General features: G+C 48.2%; 1 protein-coding gene across 3 annotated transcripts in view; it reads right to left on the bottom strand.

Moving 5' to 3' along the window:
* Positions 1-24564, bottom strand: part of FLI1 (Fli-1 proto-oncogene, ETS transcription factor) — a 126259-nt gene that overhangs the window by 47068 nt on the left and 54627 nt on the right. For 2 of the 3 annotated variants that reach the window (XM_025357663.1, XM_025357661.1), the window contains exon 2: positions 7145-7356. In XM_025357663.1, coding sequence (XP_025213448.1) covers positions 7145-7154 — 10 coding nt within the window. In that variant the 5' untranslated portion in view covers positions 7155-7356. Of the gene's footprint in view, positions 1-718; positions 890-7144; positions 7357-24564 lie in introns of all 3 variants that reach the window. The other variant, XM_025357662.1, reaches the window with a different exon arrangement.

Below are 24564 nucleotides of genomic sequence, written 5' to 3'. Positions count from 1 at the left end.
GCAGGGGGCAGGGGATGGTGGGACAGGAGGGCACACTCCACGGGCTCCTCCCCTTTGTGGACGGTGGAGAGACAATTTTTGGAAAAATTCTTTTCCACATCAGCCGGGCCCCTGGGGACTTCTGAGTTAAAAACTGACCTCTTGCTGTGCAGAGAAGTCAGCACCTCAGGACTCACTGAAATGGAGTGAGCCTTTAGGGTTATGGCCATGTACAGTAGGCACAGGTGGCAGGGCTGGTCCCAGGTGCCAGGGATGGAGGAAAATAAATGTGAAAAGCTGAAAGAAATGTTTCCCCAAACCTGCCTAACACATGACCTTGTAAGGAGAGGAGCCACAGACACCTGGATGAAGGGAAAGTGGACTCAGAGGAGGAGGGGGCTCTCTTGCTGGGGTGGCCGTGGCCACTCATTCCCTGAGCAGAACCTCCTCATTCACTGAGCCATAGAAGTTCTCCCAGTTCCGCTTCCCTCCTTCTCTCTCCCTGCCCCCGGCACTGTGCACACACCTGCTCCCCAGCTGGACAGGTGATCGCTTTGGCCCCTCGCCTGCTAGGGTGTTTCTCCTCTGGAAAAAGGCCCTGTCCTCGGTGCCAGGCTTCTGCACTAGGACCCGTAGGCCGTTGTCCTTAGGGAGAAGGGCTGGCACCATCCTGGTTCCCCACACTTGCCCAGCTGGCCCTCCTCCCCCTGCTCAGGGAGAGAAAGAAGGAAAGCCATACCTCGCCCGCTCGCCTGCCAGACCTCCCTCCATTCTTGCAGCTCCCAAGCACCGTGCCTCCTCCAGCCAGCGCAAGCCCTGCGTGCGGCCATGGGGCTCCACGGCTGCCGCTCAGGGTGGGTACAGGTGAAGCCCAGCATAAAAGGCTGCTCTTTAATGAGGCAGCTGGTGCCTGTGAAGAGGGCTTGATGAAAACAAGCGGGAGGGGGAGCGCGGGACGAGGTTTTGCCATTCAGCCTGCCTGCACTGCTGCTAATTTGTATTAAGACCTGCACTTACAGCTAGCATGGGGCTGGGGCCCACTGGCAGCTGATAGCACTGGGACAGGTGACAAGAGAGCCTGGGGCTGCCACAATAGATCAGGGAGGTGGCGGTGGCCCCAAGGGTGTAATAACGCAGCACATCTCCTCCATCTCAGGGCAACAGAGGCCACAGCAAAGCTGCCGAGGGCAGGGTAGCCCTTGTCCTTCATTTCCACTGCTGGTCATAGCTCTTTACTCTTCGAGTTCTGTGTGTGTGTGTGTTCTGTGAACATCGCTACTGGTTTCCAAAAAACCTTTGCAATCTGTTAGACAATTCAAAACAAGGTGTGAAATCTTGGGTGTTTGGATGAAGGGACATTTCAAAGACTTCTCCCGAAGATTACCTCTTTAGACTATCAAAAGATCTTCTCTACCTTCCTAGTCTACTCAGAGCAACTGAACTTGGGCATATCGTCAGACCCGCAAATCTGAGCCCAGGCTCACTGTCAAAGGACACCTGATGTTCACACGGCCAAAGTGAGGCCTCGAGGGCTACCTAAGTCACATGGTTGCATTAGGACCCGTGGCATGTGATTCCTGCATAGTATGCACCCTGTGCAAAAATTAAACAATCTGTATTGCCTTTAGGATATCTGCAAGACATACATGTGACTCTTTTGTTTTTGAAAAGGAGATGCAATAACTTAAAAGCAAATTCCAAGAAAAGAAAAAGCATCACCCATGATAAAGCCATCGCCCTAATCTACTAGCTGTTTTCATCTCCATACACAGTAGATGCTGCTAACTTTTCCAGGATCCTGTGTATGCCTCCCCACCCAGGTTACGTGTGACATGTCTCATACTGCAAGGTTCAGAGCACAGGAGTTTAGAAAGGGGCCTCACAGCCAGAGAGGCACAAGTTCCATGGAACAGGAGCTGATCCTTCTCTGTGTGGAATGTGAGTCTCTAGGTGTCCAGGGCATCCAGACCCTGGGGGCCAGGTCAGGGAGTGTCAAGGCAGGTGAGCGCTGAACTCTGGTCCTGAACGCCAGGCTCACAAGGCAAGTCTTGCATTTCCCTCTGTAAACTGATATTCTTTTCTTCACGGGATGTTTTCCCCAATCCCTGTGGTTGAGACAGGATGCAGCTGAGAGTTATTTGCAGACCACAGCTTGGATCAAGTTGCTGAAGTCTACATGCGAAAAAGAACCTATGGGCCATACTGTTTCAAGGCAGCCCAGCCTAACAGAGTCAACCACAACAGGAAGATATGAAGAAGAGGCACAAAACTCCCTCAACACGGGAAAGCCACCTGCCTCTGAGATCCTCAGACCTCAGTCTCTGCACTTGACTTTTTGCCCCGGGCCAGAGGGTTTGTTATTGGGGTGAAAAGCAAGTGGGCATGGTAGCTTCAGGCGCACTGCACACCTCCTTCCCGCCAGAGACACAAATGCCAATGGGTCTCCGGTGAGCATGAAGATGTAACTCAGAAGCCCATGCTGTCAAGGAACACAGAAAAAATGCGCTGTGAATCACAGAACAGTCCAGAACACTGTGGCCCAGCACTGTCCAATAGAAGTAGAATGGGAACCACATGTGTGAGATACATACTTTTTTTTTTTAATGAGATGATGTTTCGCTCTTGTTGCCCAGGCTGGAGTCCAGTGGCACAATCTCGGCTCACTACAACCTCCGTCTCCTGGGTTCAAGCAATTCTCCTGCCTCAGCCTCCCGAGTAGCTGGGATTGCAGGCGTGCCTAGCTAATTTTGTATTTTCGGTAAAGACAGGGTTTCACCGTGTTGGCCGGGCTGGTCTTGAACTCCCGACCTCAGGTGATCCTCCCGCCTCGGCCTCCCAAAGTGCTGGGATTACAGGTATGAGCCACCACGCCCGGCCGAGCTACATAATTTTAAATTTATTAGTAGCCAGATTTTTAAAAGAAAACAAAACGATGAAATGAATTTTAATAATATATTAAAGTATATTAAGATGTTAACTCAATATAGCCAAAAGATGATCATTTCAGCATAATCAATAATCAATGGGATACTTTACACTTTTTCCATAGTAAGTCCTCTAAATCTAGTACGCAGTTTATATTTAGAGCACATCTCAATTTTCAACTAACCGTATTTCAAGTGCTCAGTAGCAACCTGTGGCTAGTGGCTGCTGCATTGAACAGCACAGGTCTAGCCCGTGAGCCAAGCAATCTCAAATTGTATGCCCTACCTTGGTTTTCTCATCTGAAGTTCAGAATCATTACAACATCCTCTCCTATCTTTTTGTGTTATGGCAAATTAGACCACTGCAAACAACCAAATCATATGTAAGTAACAAACTGTCATTATCAGCAATACTCAGAGGATATGAGACACACGGTGTTCAGGATGAGAGATTTAAAGAGCCTGGCATTTATTTCATTCTGTCATTGCTTTTTGCATAATTAAATGACCGGGTCTGACATGGTTCCACTGTAAGCAATGACATTTTTCTAAAACTCCTTGCTTCCTGCTAGCCACTAGTCCAGCTTACATGTGAGCCCTTAGGGAATATTTGTGGGGTGCTGGCGATGGCCGTGCCTAAGCTGCTTGGCTCTGAGAGTCCACAGGATTGTCTCTGCTTGCCTAGGGTGGGTGAGAAGACATCAGTCTTTCTGAACCTACTTTTTTACCTGCTGATGGTCTGGGTCAAGACAAGCAACTCAAAAGCAGAGGCTGCTGCTCTGTGTAGCCAAAGCCAGGGAAATATCCTGTCTGTTCACTGGAATATTCACACAGGCCCTCTCCAGCTGGCTTTTGGTGTGACTGGAGCCAGGTATGAGCTGGCAAGTGGGTTCCGAAAATCAGTTTCCTTGGGCCCTCTTGGCCCAGGATTGGTATCCTGGAGTGCTTGAGGATTCTCTGGGAGCAGGGGACGGAGTGGTGAGCAGCATACTTCCTTCCCACCAGAGACACAAATACCCATGGGTCTCCAATGAGCATGAAGACGGAACTCAGAAGCCATGCATCAATGTAGGCTCAGCATTGCAGGGGCTGAGTCAGCAGACCTGGGTCTGTGTCCTAACCTTAAACAAGCACCTTCTCTTTTGAGTCTGCTCAGCCATGTGTTCATTCAGTTATTTATCTGACGACAATTTATTGAGCACCTACCGTTTCAGGCCCTGCTCACATGTCAGTGGGGGAGGTGATAAGAACTAGGACACTCTAAGCAGAGTAAAGAGTGAGGAGGCACTGGTTTCAATCAGGTGGCCAGGGGAGGCCTCTGAAAAGGTGAGGTTCAGGTAGAGAAACCCAAAACTCGTGAGGGAGAGAGTCATATGACTAGATGGAGTAGGAATGTTTCAGAAGGAAGGAGTTCAGGGGAAGAGATTCTGAGGCAGGAGGGTGCCTGGGGGTCTAGGAGCAGCAGCTAGAGTCTCCTGAGGCTGGCGTGGAGGGAGGAAGTGGGATGGAGGGGGCAGTAGAGAGGATGTCGGAGGGATGGTGGCGCCATGCTAAGGGCTTTGCATTTCATCACAAGCCATTAAAGAGTTTTGAGCAACAGGGTTACAAATGAGGAAAGCATGGTTCTGGCTGCTTGCTGTCCGGAGAACAGACTTCAGGAAGGCAGGAGGAAGTGGGGAGAGCAGGATGCCCCTGCAGAAGCCTAGGAGAGGTGCTGCTGGCTTGCACCAGGCAGGGGTGGTGGAGGTAAGGAGTGGGCGGATTCAGGTTACAACAGGCCAGAGAATCTCCAACAAAGCCGGGCACGGTGGCTCATGCCTGCAATCCCAGCACTTTGGGAGGCTGAGGCGGGCGGATCATGAGGTCAGGAGTTCAAGACCAGCCGGGCCAACATAGTAAAACCCCGTCTCTACTGAAAATACAAAAATTAGCCAGGTGTGGTGCCATGTGTCTGTAATCCCAGATATTCAGGAGGCTGAGGCAGGAGAATTGCTTAAACCTGGGAGGTGGAGGTTGTAGTGAGCCAAGACTGAGCCATTGCACTCCAGCCTGGGCAACAGTGTGAGACTCCATCTCAAAAAAAAAAAAAAAAAAATCTCCAACAGTGGGATCTGGATCTTCAACAAGCATTGGGAGCTCCTTGTGGAAGGGCCCCATTTAGGAGGCGCCGTAGAATAGGCCTCCCCACCGGGTGGGCATTGGCAGGAATGAGGCGGTGGTGCAAAAGCACGACACACGAGCAGAGGGAGCAGAAAGGTGCCTAGCGGATGACATGTGGGGCTGGAACCACATGCCTGGGTTCGGGCTCCAGCTTTGCCTCCTCTAAATCCTTAGACAAAGCAATCTCCCCTGAAAGCCCCACTTGCCTTCCTGTGTAACAATGAAGTTACAGTAACTACTTCGTAGGACAGTCGTGGGGAACAAGTGGTAAGATAATATGGGACAATGTTCAACACACCATGTCCTTCGACTGTTAGGAACTCCAGCACCATCAGAATTACCTCTGGAGGGAGACTCATCGGAGGGGCTGTGGGCTCAGAACCTCTGAGCCTTCCTGAAATCCCAGGATCTGGACAGGTGGCTGAGATCCCAGTCGCTGGTTTTGGTTAGTGGGGTTGAAATGTGGTAGGGCTGGGAGTTCCCACAGGCAGGTCTGAGGCCACGGGCTGCTCTGGAGTTCTCCCTCCCAACCACGCTCATTCCCTTCTCTCTCTTCAATCCAGACTGGTTTCCTCGGTGACCTCATCCACTTTCACAGTTCAAACTCCTTAGAGATGATGCCCAAACCTAAATTCCAGGCCTGAAAGATTATCTGAGCTTCAGTTCCCAAAGTCTAGTAGACGTTTTTATCTGGATGTTCTACCGATTGCTCACAAGGAATCTCAAAGAGAACATTGACATCCCATCCTAAAGCATTTCCTGTGCCACCTTTCTGCAGCTGCTCACAGCACCAGACTTTAAAATGTGCAGGCTTTAGTGGCCTTTGGTTCTTTCCTGTCATGTACCCCCTTCATTCACACTTTATTCACCTAAGCCCTGTTAATCATCTCTTTGCTATCTCCCTTATGTATCTATCCTGTTCAGTTTCCATAATCACTACCATCACTTAGTTCAGAACTTCATTATTTCCTATCTGGGGTATTTTACTAACTTCTTCACTTGTCTTTCTGACTCTCCCATCCTACCCTCTGTGCAGAAAGATTGTCAGTTCGCTAGTCTCAAGTCACTGCTCTGATGAGGTTAAATGTCACATCTGCGCTCAAAGTCAGCCTCTGGCTGTGGAATCAACGGCACATGTTTTCAGCCTGCCATTCAGGGCCCTCTCTTACTCTTTATTTTCATCTCTTTGTGCCTTTGGCCCAGTAGATTACCTGATATTTTGTGAATGAGACTGATGTTCTCTGTCTTTCAAGTCTTTGCTCATAACAATCACTGTCACTACAGAGCACGTGCCTAACGCGTCTCAGGCACCATCCCGGGTCCTTTCCCTGCGGCATCAGAGTAACGCTAGAGTAAGGAGCCATGAGGAAGTGAATATCCCAGTCCTGCCTGAGAAAGGAGAAAGCTGGGGCTCTGAGGGGTTTCGATAACTTGCCCAAGGGGCAGAGGCAGGATGTGAAACTGAGGCTGCCTGTCCACTGTCCTCTTCCATGACCCTGTGATTTTCTCTCCCTGGACCCTCCTGTCTCCATTTCTACAGGCAAAGCCTGAACTGACCCAGTACTGTACCTCCTTCATGCACACTTTCCAGGTGCCTGCCTACTCCCAGACACAGTGAGCCCCCACAGGCGTCTACCTTCCTCATCCCTTCTCCACTCTTACTAAAGAATGGTTTGGTCACCTTTGCTCTGCTGAGACCCGCCCAGAGGGGTTAAGTGTCTTCAACGGGACAGGGAAGAATAGCTTACCACTAAGCTGTCCCCAAGAGGACTGGACCTGGGCCTGGGATTAACAAGAAGTAAGTGTTCCATGAGTGTCTGCACAGGCGCTTGGGGCCTGACTCTTACCTGGCCTCTGAGGGCTGCATGGGCCCCAGAGAGCCGGGGGTCTTCCTGGCCCTACTCCATCCCATCTTCAGTGTGTGGCCCTCTCTGCCTTAGCTCTCTAGAGACTGACACAGGCTTCCTGGCCCAGCTCCAGAGCTCCATCTGCTGCAAAAACCTTAAGTGCCCGAAGCCACTTACTGCAGATCTGGTGACTTGGCGCTTTCCTCCAGTCCTGCATAGGCCTGGCGAGCTTACCTGGATCCATTCATGTGGTCATACTCCCGCTTGACGTTGACCCTCACTGGCTGATTCATCCACTCCTGCTGCGGTGGGAGGGGGTTGATCTTGTGGGGCTGCCCGTAGTCAGGACTCCCCGAGGCAGTCATGTCGGCCTTGGGGAGATGGGCCGCCGCTCCGTATGCTGAGTCAAAGAGGGACTGGTCGTCGCTCACCACCGACAGAGCCTCCTGCAGGGCCAGAGAAGAGACAGAAAGCCCAGCGTCACTCTTCACCCAAGCAAGTGGCACTCTTGCTTTGAGCTGGCAAGGTGGCCCAGGGCTGCCCCAGGACAGTTTGTCTGGAAGTTCCTGTTTGACTCACACTCCAGGGGGCAGATTTGGCCTTATGCAAACCAGATGGGTGTTTGCAGGTTACCTGGGTGAGGACAGACTTTGGGCAGTGGAGTGGGGATGGAGGATTCATGAAAGTGGGTTCATTTATTGGTTCTGTAGTCTGGGACCCCCAAAAAGGACGGTGGAGATAGGGAGGCCAAGAATAGTGGTGACTTGGCATGGAATGTAGTATTGTGGTGGTGTATGAATGCTAGATTCTTCCAGGCGTAAGCAGAAATGCCTCTTATGAGCTGAGTGGAGTCATCAGCAGTGAGGGGAGAGAGGAGATCCAGCATTTATTTTCTAGGCAAGGCCAGTGAGATCCACCCAGAGAGGCTAGGTGTGCTGCTCAAGGTCACACAAGGGAAGGGTGGGGCCCATGGCTGTGGCCAGGCCAATTTCAGTTTCCTTATTTGTAACAGGGATAAAAATAGCTTTAGCACAGAGTCGATAGGTGGATTAAGTGAGAAGATCTGGTCTGGGGGTGTAGCTTGTAAGAAATGCTCAGCAGTTTGCTGAGGGCCCTCCAGGAGGTGCTGGTACATCCTATAGATCTCAATGTTGGTGACTCAGCCAACCAAAGGACGAAAGAGGAATCTCAGACACTTGAAGTGCCAGTCAGGGCAAGACTCTCTGAAAGAGGCTGTTGGGTCCTCCCACTCATATTATTCCATCACTGACTTGGGTGTGACTCTGGGAGATCATGGATTAAGAAAAGAAGTCTTGGCCAGGCATGGTGGCTCATGCCTGTAATCCCAGCATTTTGGGAAGCTGAGGTGGGAGAATCGATTGAGTCCAGGAGTTCTAGACTAGCCTGGGAAATGTGCCGAAACTCTGTTTCTACCAAAAAAAAAAAAAAAAAAAAAAAAAAAAGAAAAAGAAAAAAGAAAGAAAGAAAAAATTAGCTAGATGTGGTGGCATGTACCCAGCTACTTGGGAGGCTGAGGTGGGAGGATCACTTGAGCCCTGGAAGTAGAGGCTGCAGTGAGCCATGATCGTGCCATTGCATTCAGCCTGGGCAACAGTCTCAAAACAACAACAACAACAACAACAACAAAAAAACCTTGCACATTCCGGAGGTCTGCTACCAATCAAAACATGAGGATAAGAGCCTTCCATTATTCCATGTCACATCGAATCACAGGCATCCAAGGTCAGGGACCAGGGCATAGTGTTCACTACAGCCATATAATTACACCAAAGTAAGTCTTCAGAGAAAATGGTAGTCATCTATAATTGATATATAATCTCTATAATCAATAATTATATAATCTATAATTGTGAATAATAGATGTGATAATACATGTAAAGTATTTAGAACAGTCTCTGGCACAGAGTAAGTCATACTCAGAACATGTTAGGTATCATGATTATCAACATTCAAACAAAGATTCTCTTAGGCAACCTGTTAGGGGCTGCCTTGTGACCTCACAAAATTCATATGCTGAAGCCCTTACCCGCAGTTCTCAGAATGTGAGTGTATTTAGAGATAAGACCTTTAAGGGGGTGAGGTGAAATGAGGCTGATAGGGTGGGCTCAAATCCAATACGACTGGTGTTCTTAGAAGGAGAGGGAATTTGGACACACAGAGAGCCCCCAGGGAAGTGTGCGCACAGAGGGGCTGCCACGTGAGGACACAGCAGTCATCGGCAAGCCAAGGAGAGAGGTCTCTGAGGAAAACCAACCCTGCTGGCACCCTGATCTTGGACTTCCAGCCTCCAGAACTCTGAGCAAATAAATTTCTTTTGCTTAAGCCACTGGTATGTGTTATGGAAACCCTAGCAAATGGATACACCATCTTTACTTGAAAATGTAGTGATAGGTGAACAGCACTTGTTAAAGCTGGCATTTGTGTACTTTCCTTGTGTAATCCACATTCCTGAATTGAATGTCTTCTTCAGAATGAATGCTCTTCATATGCCTGTGGAATTACAACCTGCTCCGTGGGCTTTCTCTTCTCTCCCAGGGCCATTCTCCACCCCAGCAGACTCACAGCCATAATTCAAAAAAGGAGGCTCTTTTATGGTTGTTTTCAGCTGGGATCAGGGAAAAAATCCTGGAATATGTTCTATAAGTCCTGCTTTTGCAACAGATGGCTTTGGAGTGTAGGTGCATCCAGAGGTGCATTCAAAGCAGAGCTGCCCACACAATATTAAAACACTTACATCCTCCAACCGAGGGGATCTCCCTAGACCTAGTATCTGCTGAGACGCTTCTTCATTTTCTACCAGATGCCCTTGAGTCATGCTCAGAGTAAAGCTGTGCTTGTCAGAACCATTTGTTTCTTGGTTATCATATCCACTCTTGATTTCAGCTAGAGATCAGCTTTGGCTTCGTATCCTAAATTTTGGACTGTTACCTGGGCATAAGGAATTATGGTTCCGAGCTGAAAAGGGTGACATTGCAACCTTTCAGACAGCTGGTCCTGACTCCATGAAATTCCTTGAGTTCCACCCTGGAAGCAGAGGACACATTACCACCTATGACCCCTAAGTGTCTTTTGGTGATAAGGGTGAAAAGCATGCACCACAGTCCTGCTACAAAAAGAGATGACATTTCAGGAATCAGGTAGCATCTTCTGCTGTAGAGAATGGCTTACATTCTTAGTTTATCATTCATGAACCTTGGAGTTTCCAGTAAAATAATTTCTTTCCCTTCCCTCTTCTAGGTTGGGGAAGAAGATGATGGGCTATCAGAGGCAAATAAGCCCGGGAGGCAGGACTGGGCACAGTGATGCTCCAATAGACGGGCAAAAAGTTCCTCTCATCATTAGCCAAAGAGGGTGGGCCAGGCAACAGTGAACACAGGATTGTCCTGTCCAAGGGGACATGCAGACGGCAAAATCCAGACTTACAGCAAAGAGAGTACACAGGGAACACAAAGCCGGGTTCTGGAGGCAGACCTAGGAGAGACTTATTAAGGAAGTGGGTGGTACACAGCTAGAAAAAACAAGTGATGAGATAGAGTGTAGGTGTAGAAAGGGCACAAAACCCGTTTGAACTCATTTTGGAATAAAAGTTTCCTTAAGAATGTGGTTCACAATCAAGGAAACTCCAATCAAGTGGCAATGTTGTAGGAGGAGAGCGTCCTGGTTCACCGCGAATGCCTCACACTACTGTCCAGTCTGGGCATTTCTCTCTGAGATTCTTCCCTCCCTGATGGCCCACTGACATGCTCTTCCCTTGTTCAGTACACCTCGCGCACTCCTTGGCTGGATCCAGCTCCCTTGCAAGTTGTGAATACCATTGTCATCCTGCCACAATCTGCTTAAAACCCTCAGAGAGCTCCCTAGAGATAGACCACAGCAAATCTCTTATCAGCCACTTGTCTTCCAAAGGTCATCTTTGTCCCACCTGCCACCCTTACATTGCACAACTTCCTCTTGCTGCAACTTCTGTCCAAGTCTAACTATTCTCACTGCTCCACTAGACAAGCCCTACTCAGGTATGCTTCTGTGTCTTAATTTTGTGGTTCCTTTTGCTGCAAGTAACCTTTCTTTAGCCTTTCACCCTGATGTACAATTATCTGTGCCATTGTGTAAGGTAAGTGAGATCTTCCTGAGAGCTTCCTGTTTCCATGAAACCTTTCTGGTGATGACCTCTGACTCCTTTGAGCTGTTAACAGCTCGTGAGAATACCGCTTTGGTTATGCATGCATGCACACACACACACACAGACACACACATCCCCCTTCTATTTGCAATCATTGCTAAACCAAAAACTTTTTTCCATTACAATGTGGAGAAAAGAAGTGATAGATCATGGGGGCTGTGAAGAGAGAGAAGATGAAGGAGAAGGATTCCCTGTCTGTCTCATTGGGCTGAATTTGAAAAGCTAATATGGGCAAGGGAAGGGAGGTGAGGGCCACTAAGCAGAATAAAAGATTTGGGGAGATAAGGCCCCAAACAAGCTGATATGAGACCCAAGTGAAAAAGCAGAGTTGGGGAGGAGAACATTCTTGCTGCTTCTGCAAATAAATGGCACCCCCTTTTGCAGTTCAATAGCTTTAGGAGCACCCCAAGATCATGCCCTTGCCAAGTACACTGTCATTTTTATGATGCCACTGGCAGTAGGGAGCCTTCTCCAAACTGCTTTAGGAAGACCAGAGTAGGGACGGAGAAGGCAAACAAGAGGAATGAGTCTGGGCAACTTGATGTGGGTGCTGCTGTCTGCAGGCGAGGAGCTGCTGAGTTGGAGAAATTTCACTTATTTGCAGCTTGTTATACATGAGGAGCTGTTGCTATTTCATGTGTGTCTTATAAAGCTCTTTACTTAAACTCTTAAAACTTTTTAAACTTAAAACTCTTCCTTATACTTAAAGCTTACAAGGAAATGAGCATGTTGCTAGCGTTCAAGAACTTTCCACCGATAAATCATCAATAAGTATTTAACTGAGGTGATAGGCTGGATGTAGAAAGAACACCAGCATGCAAATTCACCAGCCATCCTCAGAGGGACTACATTCCTTCCGTTTCTAATGACTTTGCTTCTCCTATTGTTGCTGATGATTTTATTCAAGGGAAGAGAAGTTAGTTATTATTTAAAAGACTTGTGGGCTCCATGGGGCTTTAGACCATGCCATGTAAAATTGACTTCCAAGTGAGAACGACAGGAGGCATGGGCTCCTAGCCCTGTGTGGGGCTCCGTTCTGGGGTTCCTTCTTGACCCAACAATTGTCACCATAAAAGGAACCCCCAGGCTGGGTTAGTCATTGGCTTCTGAGAAGCACTTTCCTTTGCAGAATGCTGGAAAGGCTAGGTCTGTGGGTCCGGAGGCTCTGACCTCTCAGCCACTGAATCCTAGATCCAGAGGGTAGCACAGGGTCCCTTGCTCCAGGTAGGGAAGTGTCCCAGCACATTTGTACCCAATGATGCCCCTTTACCAGAGACCTCTGGCAAGGTGAGCTGCTTGGGGTGGCATCTGAGCTATAGCAGATCACTCACATTTGCGGATAGAAATGCTTCCTTTCCACGACCTCCTCCTGGTCCTGGATCCAGCAGGGGCATGCTACCGACAATGCACTTGTCTCGGTAGGACGCTTTTTCTCCTCCAGTTTGGGCAAGGTGCCTTTAGTACATAATACACCCTCTGTCGTCATTACAGGCAACAGATACAAGTAGTAATAATCACAGCACTTATTAAGTATAAAACACTGTTTACAGGAGTAACCTAATTTAATCCTCCCGGCAATTCTATGAGGGATGTACTCTAATTTTTTCAGACGAGAAAATGGATATTCAGAAAAGTGAAATAACTTGCTCTGTCGCACAAAAAATGAGTGTGATGTGGGATCCAAATTCAGGTCTACAGCCTAAGCACATAACCACAGCTCTTTACAGGTTCTTTCTTATGAATTTTCTGTCCTCTCAATTAGACCATAAGCTCTTTGAGGGTAACTGCAGTGTTTATTGTAACTTAGAGCACAATCTCGAGTCAGAGAGATTTGCGTTTCTATACAAGCTTCATCTGCTGCTCATTCTGCATCTAGTACAACTTCTATGAACTTCATTTCCTCATCTGTAGGTTGGAGATAATATCAGTACCTAACCTGGCAATTCTGGATAAAGACAAAATAAGAAAATATGAGTAAAGTACCTAAATCAAGCACCTAAACTTCTTGGAGCAAAGTAAATACTTAAAAATGTGGCCAGGCACGGTGGCTCACGCCTGTAATCCCAGCACTTTGGAAGGCTGAGGTGGGAAGATCATCTGAGGTCAGGAGTTCGAGACCAGCCTGGCCAACATGGTGAAACCCTGTTTCTACTAAAAATACAAAACTTAGCCAGGCGTGGTGGTGGGTGCCTGTAATCCCAGCTACTCAGGAGGCAGAGGCAGGAGAATTGATTGAACCCAGGAGGCGGAGGTTGCAGTGAGCCGAGATAGCGGCACTGCACTCTGGCTTGGGCAATATAGTGAGACTCAGTCTCAAAAGAAAAAAAAGAGAAAAATTGTTTAAAAAGCTGGGCACAGTGGCTCATGCCCATAATCTCAGCACTTTGGGAGGCTAAAGCAGGTGGAGTGCTTGAGCTCAGGCATTCAAGACCAGCCTGGGTAACACAGCATAACTCTTTCCCTACAAAAAATAAGAAAACAGGTGTGGTAGTGTGCCTGTGGTCCTAGCTACTTGGAAAACTGAGGTGGGAGGATCACCTGAGCCCAGGAGGTGGAGGCTGCAGTGAGCCATGATCGTACCATCCAGCGTGGGCAACAAGAGTAAGACATTGTCTCAAAAAAAAAAAAAAAGTTAAAAAAAATTTTTAATGAAGGTCAATGCTGAGAAATGGCGTGAGAACCACTGGGTTGGAGATGGGTCAAGAGGGAGTTCAGATAAAGCCAGAGCGATACCTACTTCTCCGCATGTTGATTGTTTAAAAGATTAGTTGCCTAAATTTCTAGTAAGCAGATTTGGTGATGATAGAGTCTGAAATGCAAATCCCATGGGCTCCTAGAGAGCAGAGCCGATTTCACTAATCTGCATGTCCACTCTTCCTTTAAAACCATGGCTGTCATTCCATTGCAGGCTCAGCCCTCTGCCTGTTTCTGGCTTCTGAGTCCAGGCCTCTAGGTGGCATAGATAAGGCTCTGTTGAATAGCCTGAATAGCCCTGTGAATGAGGAGAGGAGGCATCTGTTGTGAGATAATGAAAATTGTAGGTGGCCAGCACCTATTTATACTGTTGTTCATACACCACATACTCAGTGAATATCAGAAGAATGGCGTGGGTACATCTGTGCATTCATGAATTTTAAAACTTCACTTATTTTGGAATTTGTCACATCTATATGCCTATATGTATCTTTCCTTTTTATACTCACAAATGTGTCTTCCAACATTTGTTTTCCTTAGATTAAGTCAAATGTTACTTTTCATGTGCACATCAGTTGAGTGATGGGGATGTGGTCAGAGCATAGCCGCACGATGGCCTGGCCAATATGAACGATGAGCAAACAATTGCATCTCCAAACAGCCTAGCTAAGGCCGAGACGGAAAAGCCTCCAGAGGGGCAAGGAAAGAGGAAGAGAGTGGCTTCAGGATCTCCCCATTTCATTTGGGAAGACATAAGAGAAATTTCTGCCATTGTCCTATGTGTGGGAAGGAACAAATATTTCACAGTTGTGAGTCCAGTGGAGTTAGAGGAGGAAAAACGCCAGACGTGGACATGAGTGGGAGACCCTTTCTGTCTGTTCTTCCTTATATGTAGGCTGAGTTTTATTTCTAACACAGAATGACCCAAGACACGGGGCCTGAGAAGCACCAATGTCCCATGTGTCCTTCCCATTCCTTTCCTTCTGGCCTGCCCTGAATCTCCTAAGGACAGTTGTCTGGGGCTGAGTGGCTTGGCTGGAGTTGGTCGGTGAAAGGAATGTCAAAAGCAACCCGACCAAGTTCCCTGTGGCTGCCCTGCTCAGTGGGCCCACTCAGCCGCTCCCGGTGCAGGGCTCTGGGACACTAATCTCTGGCATATCCGTTACCCAGGGTCACCACAGGGAGCACACTAGCTTTGGCTTTTTATTACATTCTTTGCATAATGACATGAAGTCCCTTCTCCTGCCAGTCGGAGAGAATACGAAATGTAAACAAGACACTTAGGTGCAAAGCCCTCTGTGTTCTCTGCTTTGGGAACCCAGCAGGCTCTGCAGCAGTGGGGGTGATCAGCCTGGGTTGGGTCACTCCAAGTCTAATCTGAAGTGTCGAGAGTAGGTGGCTGCTGTGAGCAAGGCCAACCCTTTTGCTTCTCTCTCCTCCCTACACGCACCCATTTCTTGCTCCTTATTTCCACTGCATAGAGGGCAGGGAATGAAAAGGGAAGAGGAGGTAAATTTTATGGCAAGTTGGATAAGGAAGAAGATAGGAAACATTAGTCAGTCACCAAAAAAGCATTAACTGAAAACTTCTTTGCATGGGGCACAGTCGCATTTTCTCCAAATGACCATCAGAATATTTTGGATCTTTGCCTCTCTCTTCCCATCAAAAGGCGGAGCTTATTTTCTCCCCACCTTGAACCCAGATGGAACTTTGTGATTGCTTCAAGAAATGGCCTTGCATGACTTCCGGGACAAGGTGATAAAGGTATTATGACTTCCACCTGCTTCTTGTTCTCTCTTGGGCCTCTAGTTCATGGAAATCGCCACCATACTGTGAGGAAGCTCAAATTAGCCCAAACTGAGAAACCGTATGGAGAGGCCCACAGGAGAGGAACCGAGGCCACAGCCAACCACAACAACATCAACCTCCAGACTTCAGAGTGACGAGCCTTCAGTGAAGGATAACAAAACTCACGAGCCTAATAGTTGGTTTATGCCACTAGGTTTCGGGGTAATTTCTTATGTAGCCATAGTAACCGGAACATCTCAGAGCATTTTACTCGGCAACCGAAAACCCATATTCAAAGGCTGTAGAGGTGACTGTCTGAGTATCCTTTCACTGTGGTTATCGACACTGGCTGGCAGGAATCAGCACCATGACTGAGCAGGTGGGGAAACTGAGGCACAAAGCATAACCTTTCTAGGTTCACACAGTGAGGGGGAATCAATCTCAGCATTAAAGTCTAAGTCCTCTGATAAACACATAGTGGAATTATCTCCAAACAACAAAATCAAAATAAACAACAGACAAAAGCCAAACAAGGACCACTTTTTAAAATGAGAACGATCAAATAGAATATGTATTATTTACTGACATGAAGTTTCCAAGGAACTTTTACTATCATCACCTCATTTAACCTCTTAAAATATGAGTTAGGATCCTTATATAATTGAAAAGAAAATGGAGGCTTAAAGAGGTTTGCTCCTGGCCTCCGGCCTTCACCTAGTGAGTCTCCAGACTGCTGGCTTGACTGCAAAGCTTCTACTCTTCCCCTAAACCGTTTCCACTTTGCCATCTCCAATTTTAGGCCGTAGCACACAGCCAAATCTGCCACAGAGCCTCAGAGGGCCTGGCTGACTTTTCTTTTCTTTCTTTCTTTCTTTTTTTTTTTTTTTTTTTTTGAGATGGAGTTTCATTCTTGTTGCCCAGGCTGGAGTGCAATGGTGCAATCTCGACTCACTACAACCTCTGCCTCCCGGGTTCAAGCGATTCTCCTGCCCCAGCCTCCCAAGTAGCTGGGATTACAGACACCCCCCCACCACACCCACCTAATTTTTGTATCTTTAGTAGAGACGGGGGTTTCACCATGTTGGTCAGGCTGGTCTCGAACTCCTGACCTCAGGTGACCCACCCACCTCGGCCTCCCAAAGTGCTGGGATTACAGGTGTGAGCCACCGCGTCTGGCCCCCGGCTGACTTTTCAAGGAGTCTTGTTGAACATCATTCCCCCTCCCAAGTGCCTTTCCCCTTTGACTTAAAATTCCACTTCCTGGGGAGGGGGCTCGGCAGTGGATGACCCAGAGAAAGAATTCCTAGAAGATGCGATTGGAATTATTTGCAGACGACAGTACTTTATTTAATGGCGTTTTACAAATGAAGGGTCTGAGCCTAAGTGAGCGCGGAGAAGAGGATCTCTGCGTTCTCCCAGGACTGTGCGCTGTAACAGAATCCAGAGCCATGGCCTTCTGTGCCTCACGGGCCTCCCGCTCAGTGCTGCTCCAGGTCTCCCGTGGTATTTACCTTTGCCTGTTGACTCTGAGTGTTCACAGTCACTTTTTTGACCATAACCACATTTAAAGGGCATCTCTAAAGATCAAAGTTAAATTCTCCTCCCACAGAGAATGCTTTTACTGCTGAAAAGCAAAAAGTGCTGAATATGGAAACTCACAGGATGGGAGATAGAACGTTCATCTGAACCCCACGAAGCGAACATTTTACAGTGCGTTTTACTTTCTGTTTCCTTCCACTGGGTCTGCCCACTGTCCAGTGGCTTTTTCTAGATGGCAGTGGGAACCACCGAAGGGTCGGCAGTGCTTTACTGGGTGTAATTCTTCACACTTAACCGTCCGGGACCAAGCTCCTCTCAGAGAATAAAGTAGGGTGTGGCCTGACCATTAAAGTAGGTTCCACAGTGTCAAAGGGACAGGGCAAAGCCAGACTGAGATGTTGAGACTTACTACAATTAAGCAGCTTAGATGTTCTCTTCTGTAAGACGGAGCCAGTATTCTCCCACCCAGCCTGATGGGTGGGAAGGATTAAATACAGGCCTCACTGAAGCAAAGGTGGGATGATAAAAACGGAACCAGCAACCAGCACGACAAAACCCAGATGGCATGGGAGAACCCGCAGGGAGGGCTGCTTCTGGGAAGGCCACCTGGATGCACCAGCACAAGTGCTGTCCCACACACTTTTCCCGGGGACTCTGTTCTGCCAGATTTCACTGGAGTGGCTGTACCAGTCGTGAAAAATACTGCAACACAGCCACACAGGTGGATAAAGTGCTGCTGCATTGAGATGCATCACTTCCCTCCTCTGCTCTGGGACAAAGAAAAGGCAGGTGATGGGCACTGTGGCTCCTCCAGAACCCTGCTCTGAGACAAGGGGCTGCTGCCCTGCAGCCCACGCCTCATGGATTGTCAGGATGTGAATGTTGTCCCTGACCTGCAGAATGGTTTTCTGATCCCAGTGATGGTGCCGCCTGAGGATGGGTGAGGATCTGGACCCCACTGGGAGCAGCCTCTTCCTGCAGAGGAGCCCTGGCCATCCTGGCTGCAGATGGGGTCAAAAGGCAGCAAGCCACAGCACTGCTCTCTCCCGTTCATGGACAGCTGCTTTAAGTCTGTTCTAACAAAAGGCACGGGCCACCAGCTGGGTCAATGTGGAGCTCTATTGGCTGTGCAACTTTGGGCAAATTACTTCATCTCCCAGCTCCTGGACATTTTTAACCATCCTCTACTGAAAGCTTCATGCTCTCTAATGATGACAAATGGTCAGACTTCCCTGACCACAGAGAGCTGAAAGTCTGGAAGAAGAGCCTCCGTGGAAAGTGGCTGCAGTGCTTCCCTGTGGAGTGAATTTCGCCCACTGCAGGGCTGAAGGAGTAGCCTGGGAGCCAGGATGGAGACCCGGAGCTTTCCTATAGCTTGAGAAAGAGGCTTCCGAGAGCGTCCCTTGAGGACTGGTCTTTATGGGAGCTAGACCAAGAGGATCTCAATCTGGGTCTGCAGGGACAAGAGAGGACTCTGCGTGACAAAGGGAAGGTGGGAGTCAGAATATTCAGATCCTAAAGGATGGGCTCCCGCAAGGGAAAGAGACTTGTCCACCAGGGTTGGAGGCGGCAGGTTCTGCAATTTTTCTAAGCCTTGGGGAGAGGAAGGAGTGTGGATGGCATGTGCCCTTGGGTGTCTCTTCGATTCCGGGGGTCATGGGAACGTTCCCATTCTTTATCTCAAGGACAGATTCTAGTTAGGCACCCTGAAGAGAAGAACCTCATCAGTCTGATTCCTGGTTTTCATCCCCAGTTGCTTGCACACTTCCTGGCACCAAAGAGGTGTGCCATGAATTCTGTTAATAAATAAAAGCCTCAGCGCCCGATGGAAAATGCAGGGACCCTCCCTCCCTGCCCACACCTCCACACCAGTCAGACTACCCCTTCTATCTTTATGCTTTGAGCAATTTTGATGAAGCCTTTCCCCCCAGGCTTGTCTAATTTTTTTTTTAAAGCAGCCACACCCAGTGACTGTTTCTTCTTCAAATTTAAACATGAAGCCACTGACCGCTTTCCCCAAACAACCACTTGAGGTCCTATTCCTAGAAGCTATGATCTTATCTGACGATTTCCTCACGTGGCAGTTGCCATGGCAACCGGGGCCCTCACAATCACAGGAAGCCCACGAGGAAACATGCACATGGCGGGGCTTCAGTCCCTTCCAGCAACACCCAGGGAGCAGCCTGGCAGAGGGACGAAGGCGAAACCAGCCTCACGATGTCCTGCCTCCCGCACACAAGCCAGGAAAGAACGCCGCTTCATCTCCACGCACAGACGAGGCCTGCATCCATTTTATTTCGTTTCCTCTCAGGGCATGGGGACGGGGGAGACCCTGAATCCGCTTTCCAGCTCTTAATGGCTGCTTCTTTTCCGTGATTCACGGCTGAGGAGCCATGCTTGGTGACCTCGGGCCCATCAAGTGGGGAAGCAGGTCCTGAGGGTGCAGTGTTTCCAACTAGCACATCTGGGTGAACTGCTCTGTCCAAGGTGTTTAGCTCTTTTGTGGCCCAGGGCATATGGTTACCATATTGTTGCAGCGACATGTGGCAGAAACCTTGTGGATGGGAGTGATGGAGGGAGGTGGGGCCTGGGGAGGTCCATTTTCTGGGAGAGCTCGGCGGCCAGGGCCCTCTCTGCCCAGTTCCTGTGCTCTGTTTCAATCTGCTCCTCCTTTCCTTTTGTGCTCTCCGTTCATTTTCCCTCTGTCTCCTTCAATTGTTCTGCCCCGTGCTTCCATGCCTTCTCTTTCTTGCTCCGCCTCCTGCATTTTAATGTCCTATTTCAAATAGTTTTTCTTCTTGTTACGTAAGGCTCGCCTGCCTCTTTCCTTCCTGCACTCTTAACCTTTGGAGGCATATTTAATGTACATTTAATACACATATGCAGCTTCACCTGCATATAATTGCCTCCCCGTCTTCTCTGCCTAATCATATGTCATTCATTCACCAAACTGTTGAACACCTCAAATTCCGCCTCCTCCAGGAAGTCTCCCTGCTCACTCCAGCTCAGCATAGTAACCTCCATTCTGCTGAAGTCTGTTGTATGGTCCACCTCTACCACCAATTTGGCACTTTATCTTAGACTGCCTCGTCACGTTGCTTTGATATTTATTTAACCGTTGCCTTCCATTGTGGTTTTTCATAGGTTTATGTTCTAGCTCTCCAACTAGATTGTAAATTCCCCACGATAATTTTCTTTGTGCTTGTCTGTAGACATCATTGTCACTTACTAGCTGAGTGAATTGGTCCCCTTATCCATAAATGGGCACAATGACAGCACCCACAGGGTTTTGATGTGAGGATCGAGGGGGCTCTCCACTCTGCTGGTTTGTGAGAGGTACAGTCCTGTCGTCTTTGACATATTACCCACAGAGCCAGACTGTCAGGATCTGAATTCTGCATCTACCACTTGCCAGTCTTGTGACCTTGGACAAGCTTTTTAATCTCTCCATGCCTCAGTTTCCTTTTTGGTAAAATAGTGATAATAATAGTGTTCTAACTCGTGCCTGTCACATAGCCCTCCCTGAATGTAATAATCGTGGTACAGAAAAGGCACTCTATCTCTCTGGGCTTGTTTATGTACCTATTACATAAAAGGACTGAGCTACATGATCTGTTTAAGATCCCTTCCAGGGCTTCAACCCTAACATCTTTTAGTGGAGTGATTCTACAGCACCTTTGCCTGGAACGGTTCCACTTTATGCTATTGTTCCAGGAAATGCTTACTAGCGCCTCCTTTCACTCAAAATTATCCCGCTTTGGATGATGCATTATATGGCCACCCTGTCTATGAGTAAGCTCACATAACATGGTGTTCATGAGCTTCATGGGCCCTTTGGTTGTCATCTTCGCTCTCCCTTCTAGAGGGAGTCAGGGGAACTGAGGACAGCCTGGTCTCTACATGAGGAGCCAAGCATCCTCTCATCATGGAGCTCAGACTCCCTCTCTGGTGCACAGCTGGTCCCTCCGTTGGCAGCTGCCCTCACAGGGCTGGCCTACATCCTGCTTAACCGGAGTGCTAAGCCTGGACAGTCCAGCACAGGGGTCTCCTGTCTCCCGGCATCCATCTACAGGAAAAGTAGATATTTTGTGAACAAGTCCTGCCGTAGTCCTCCAAAGAAAACATTTCAGTGGGTTTACATGGAGATGTTTTCTTTGTCAAGCTCAGTAAAGCTAGCTGAGCAGAAAACCCAGCTAACACCCACTGACAGTTCCTAGGGGCTTGGACTAGTTTAGTTACTCCATAAGGGGCAGTTAGTGTTCTACTCTTGGAAGCTGCTGGAGGTGCCAACCTTGCCCAACAGAGCCATGCCTGTCTGTCTGTCTCAAGGACATGTGTCTTCATGGCAGGGAGGCTCAATCCTCCACATTATAAAAACTTGTGGGAAATGGAAAATTAGCCTACCAGGTGTACATGCCCTGAGATGTCCCAAACCTCAAACATTTCTGAACTTCTATGTCCTGTTCAGTTCCATTTTCCTCAGGATCCATTGTCAAAGTCTGCCAAGTTTCCAAGTTCTTCTTTCTTTCTCTTTCTTTCTTTCTTTCTTTCTTTCTTTCTTTCTTTCTTTCTTTCTTTTAGAGACATGATCTTGCCATGTTGCCCAGGCTGAAGTGCAGTTGCATCATCATGGCTCACTGCAGCCTCAAACTTTTGAGCCCAAGGGATCCTCCTACCTCAGCCTCCTAAGTACCAAGTAGCCGGGACTACAGGCACACACCACCATGCCCACTTAATTTATTTATTTATTCTTTATTTTTTGTAGAGACAGGGTCTTACTATGCTGCCTAGGCTGGTCTTGAACTCCTTGCTTCAGGCGGTCCTCCTGCCTCGGCCTCCCAAAGTGATAGGATTACAAGCATGAGCCACCATGTCCAGATGGCTCCAAGTTCTTGCACTGCGACTTCCACTTGGTTTTCTGTGTGATTGAGATCTCCCTTGTTCATTGTGGGTTGGTGATGTTCATGAGAAACCCAAAGGCGATGAAGCCAGTGGAGCCAACCTTCTCAAACCTTTCTCTCTTGGGAAACTGTGAGAGCAAAATGTCCCCGGGGAACCTTGTGGTCCTCTTGCTCCTTTTATCATGAACCAAAAATGCTCTCAGGTATGACGTCAGTCTGAATGGCCTGTAAAACATGTTGGCGGTTCTACATAAAACCAACAAATGCATACTTGTCAGCATCAATCTTAAAATCAGGATCAAGAAACAAAAAACTTTACCTAAACTTCTTATTCATTTACATAGAAAGAAGTTGAATTCTCTGATTTGGTCCAGGGGAGATGACTGTGATGCTGGCACTGTTCTAAAATCTGCACCGTGCAATGCAGAAGCAACTCGCCTTGTGAGGTTGTTGAGGACTTGAAATGTGTCTGGTGTGACTGAGGAACTGAATTTTTAATTTTAGTCAACTGTAATTCATTTGAATTTAAGAAGTCATGTTATGAGTGGTTACCGTCTCGGAGAGGGCAGGCTGTGGACACTTGTGTTTGGTGACCAGACTATGTGCTCCTCAAAACATGCGAAGGTCACTCTGGATATTTCTTTAACATGTCTTGTCTCACAATGGTGCCCTAAAACAGATTTGTCCCACAAAAGAACGCTCATTCACTGATGTATTCATTCATTTAGCAAATATTTATTGGATATCTTCTATGTGCCAGGCACTGTGATAAAAGCCAGGAGTATGTCTATGGAAAAATGATGCCATCGTTTTAATGGTATTGTTAATGACTATGAGATTAGGAGAATTGTGGGACTTTTCCTCCATGGAACTGGCTAAGTCCCTGCAGTGAACTAAATAGGTGAAATGCAGATTATTCTGGGAATATGCATGGTAACCCTGGAAAAGTGAGTAGCTGCGGCAAACCTGCCGTGTAAACACAGGCTGTGCACACAGGTGGGGAAGTGACAACGGGAAAGGGGAGAAGAGTCTGAATTAAATATGGTGGGAACGATGGTATGTTTGAAGCTTAGATGAAATAGGAATAAAGTCCTCGAAAGCGTTCTGGAAAGCACATGGCATTTACAAATGGAAGCAGTGCACTGTCAACATCACTGTGAGCTCCCGAGACAGTCCGGGCACAAGCTTCCCCAGCCACCCCCACGTAGCATCCCAGAAACCAACCAAGCAAGGGAGCCATTGCCTCAGGAGAAGGTGGCAGAACTTGAGGTAAAGAGGTGGTGCAATTGGCTACCAAGGAAGGGATTTCAGAGGACAGGAAAGCTGTGAACTGAGCAGGAATTGGGGGAGGAGGGGCAAAGGCATTAACACTTCATTGGCTCAGGGACTTTCTGGTCAGAGACAGCCAGCCAGGACCTCAGATGAGCATTTTATCCCCTCTTCTGCAGAGCACACAGCAAGAAGGAGAGGGGGACGCGAAGGCTTGACTTTGGCACTTTCTCCATTGAGTCAAATGTTGTGGCTCTCACTGCAGGATCCTGAAACACCGCTTAGATCTGGAGTCCTCTGGAAGGGCGGAAGAAAGAGTCCACAATAAGATGCCCCTGCATCTGGACTGGCTGGAGGCTCTGGCCTGAAGAGTCACGGTAGGCAGAATGACTGTATCTTATTTTATTTATTTATTTATTTATTTATTTATTTATTTATTATTTTTGAGATGGAGTCTCGCTCTGCCACCCAGGCTGGAGTGCAGTGGCATGATCTCAGCTCAGTGCAACCCCTGCCTCCCGGGTTCAAGTGATTCTCCCACCTCAGCCTCTCGAGTAGCTGGGATTACAGGCGCCCATGACCACGCCTGGTTAATTTTTGTATTTTAGTAGAGACAGGGTTTCGTTATGTTTGCCAGCCTGGTCTCCAACTCCTGATCTCAAGTGATCCACCCGCCTCAGCCTCCCAAAGTGCTGGGATTACAAGCATGAGCCACCGTGCCTGGCTGAGTGACTGTGTTTTAAACCAGAGCTTGCAGACTGTGGGCCCTTAGCCCCTTAACTCGTTGCCGTTGCCGGTGCTCCTTAAATGTCAAACCCAGCCTGGGGATGCTGGCTTGCCAGCATGCCTGGGAGCTCTTCCCTTTTTCCCTTTGGGTTAACAACAACATTTGCATCAAAACAGGATCTCTGTGGCTGCACCTTCTCTCCTTCCTCATCTCTCCACCAGCCTTCCTTTCTGTTCACCTAGTCCCCATCCCCATTGGCACCAGGCTGAGGCCCAAACATCATCTAAGCAACCACCTACCACCCAACTCTAACAAGTGGTCTCTGAGCTATAGGGGTGTACCACTCTGAAGGGAGGACCCTGTGATACTAATCTACTCCTAGTCTGACTGCCAACACTGTCTGATCTAAGTGAGGAAGAGCTTATCTAAAACATTACTCTCGTAACCCAAAGGGATTACTGAACTGTAGTTTGGGTGGGGCTTCTCCCTCCCTCCCAGCAGACTAACCCTCCTAATTATTTTTAATTTAAGCTAA

The sequence above is a fragment of the Theropithecus gelada genome, chromosome 14 (genome assembly GCF_003255815.1).
Source record: "Theropithecus gelada isolate Dixy chromosome 14, Tgel_1.0, whole genome shotgun sequence".
Classification (NCBI taxonomy): Eukaryota; Metazoa; Chordata; class Mammalia; order Primates; family Cercopithecidae; genus Theropithecus; species Theropithecus gelada.
This window is presented reverse-complemented; position numbering and strand designations above follow the sequence as displayed.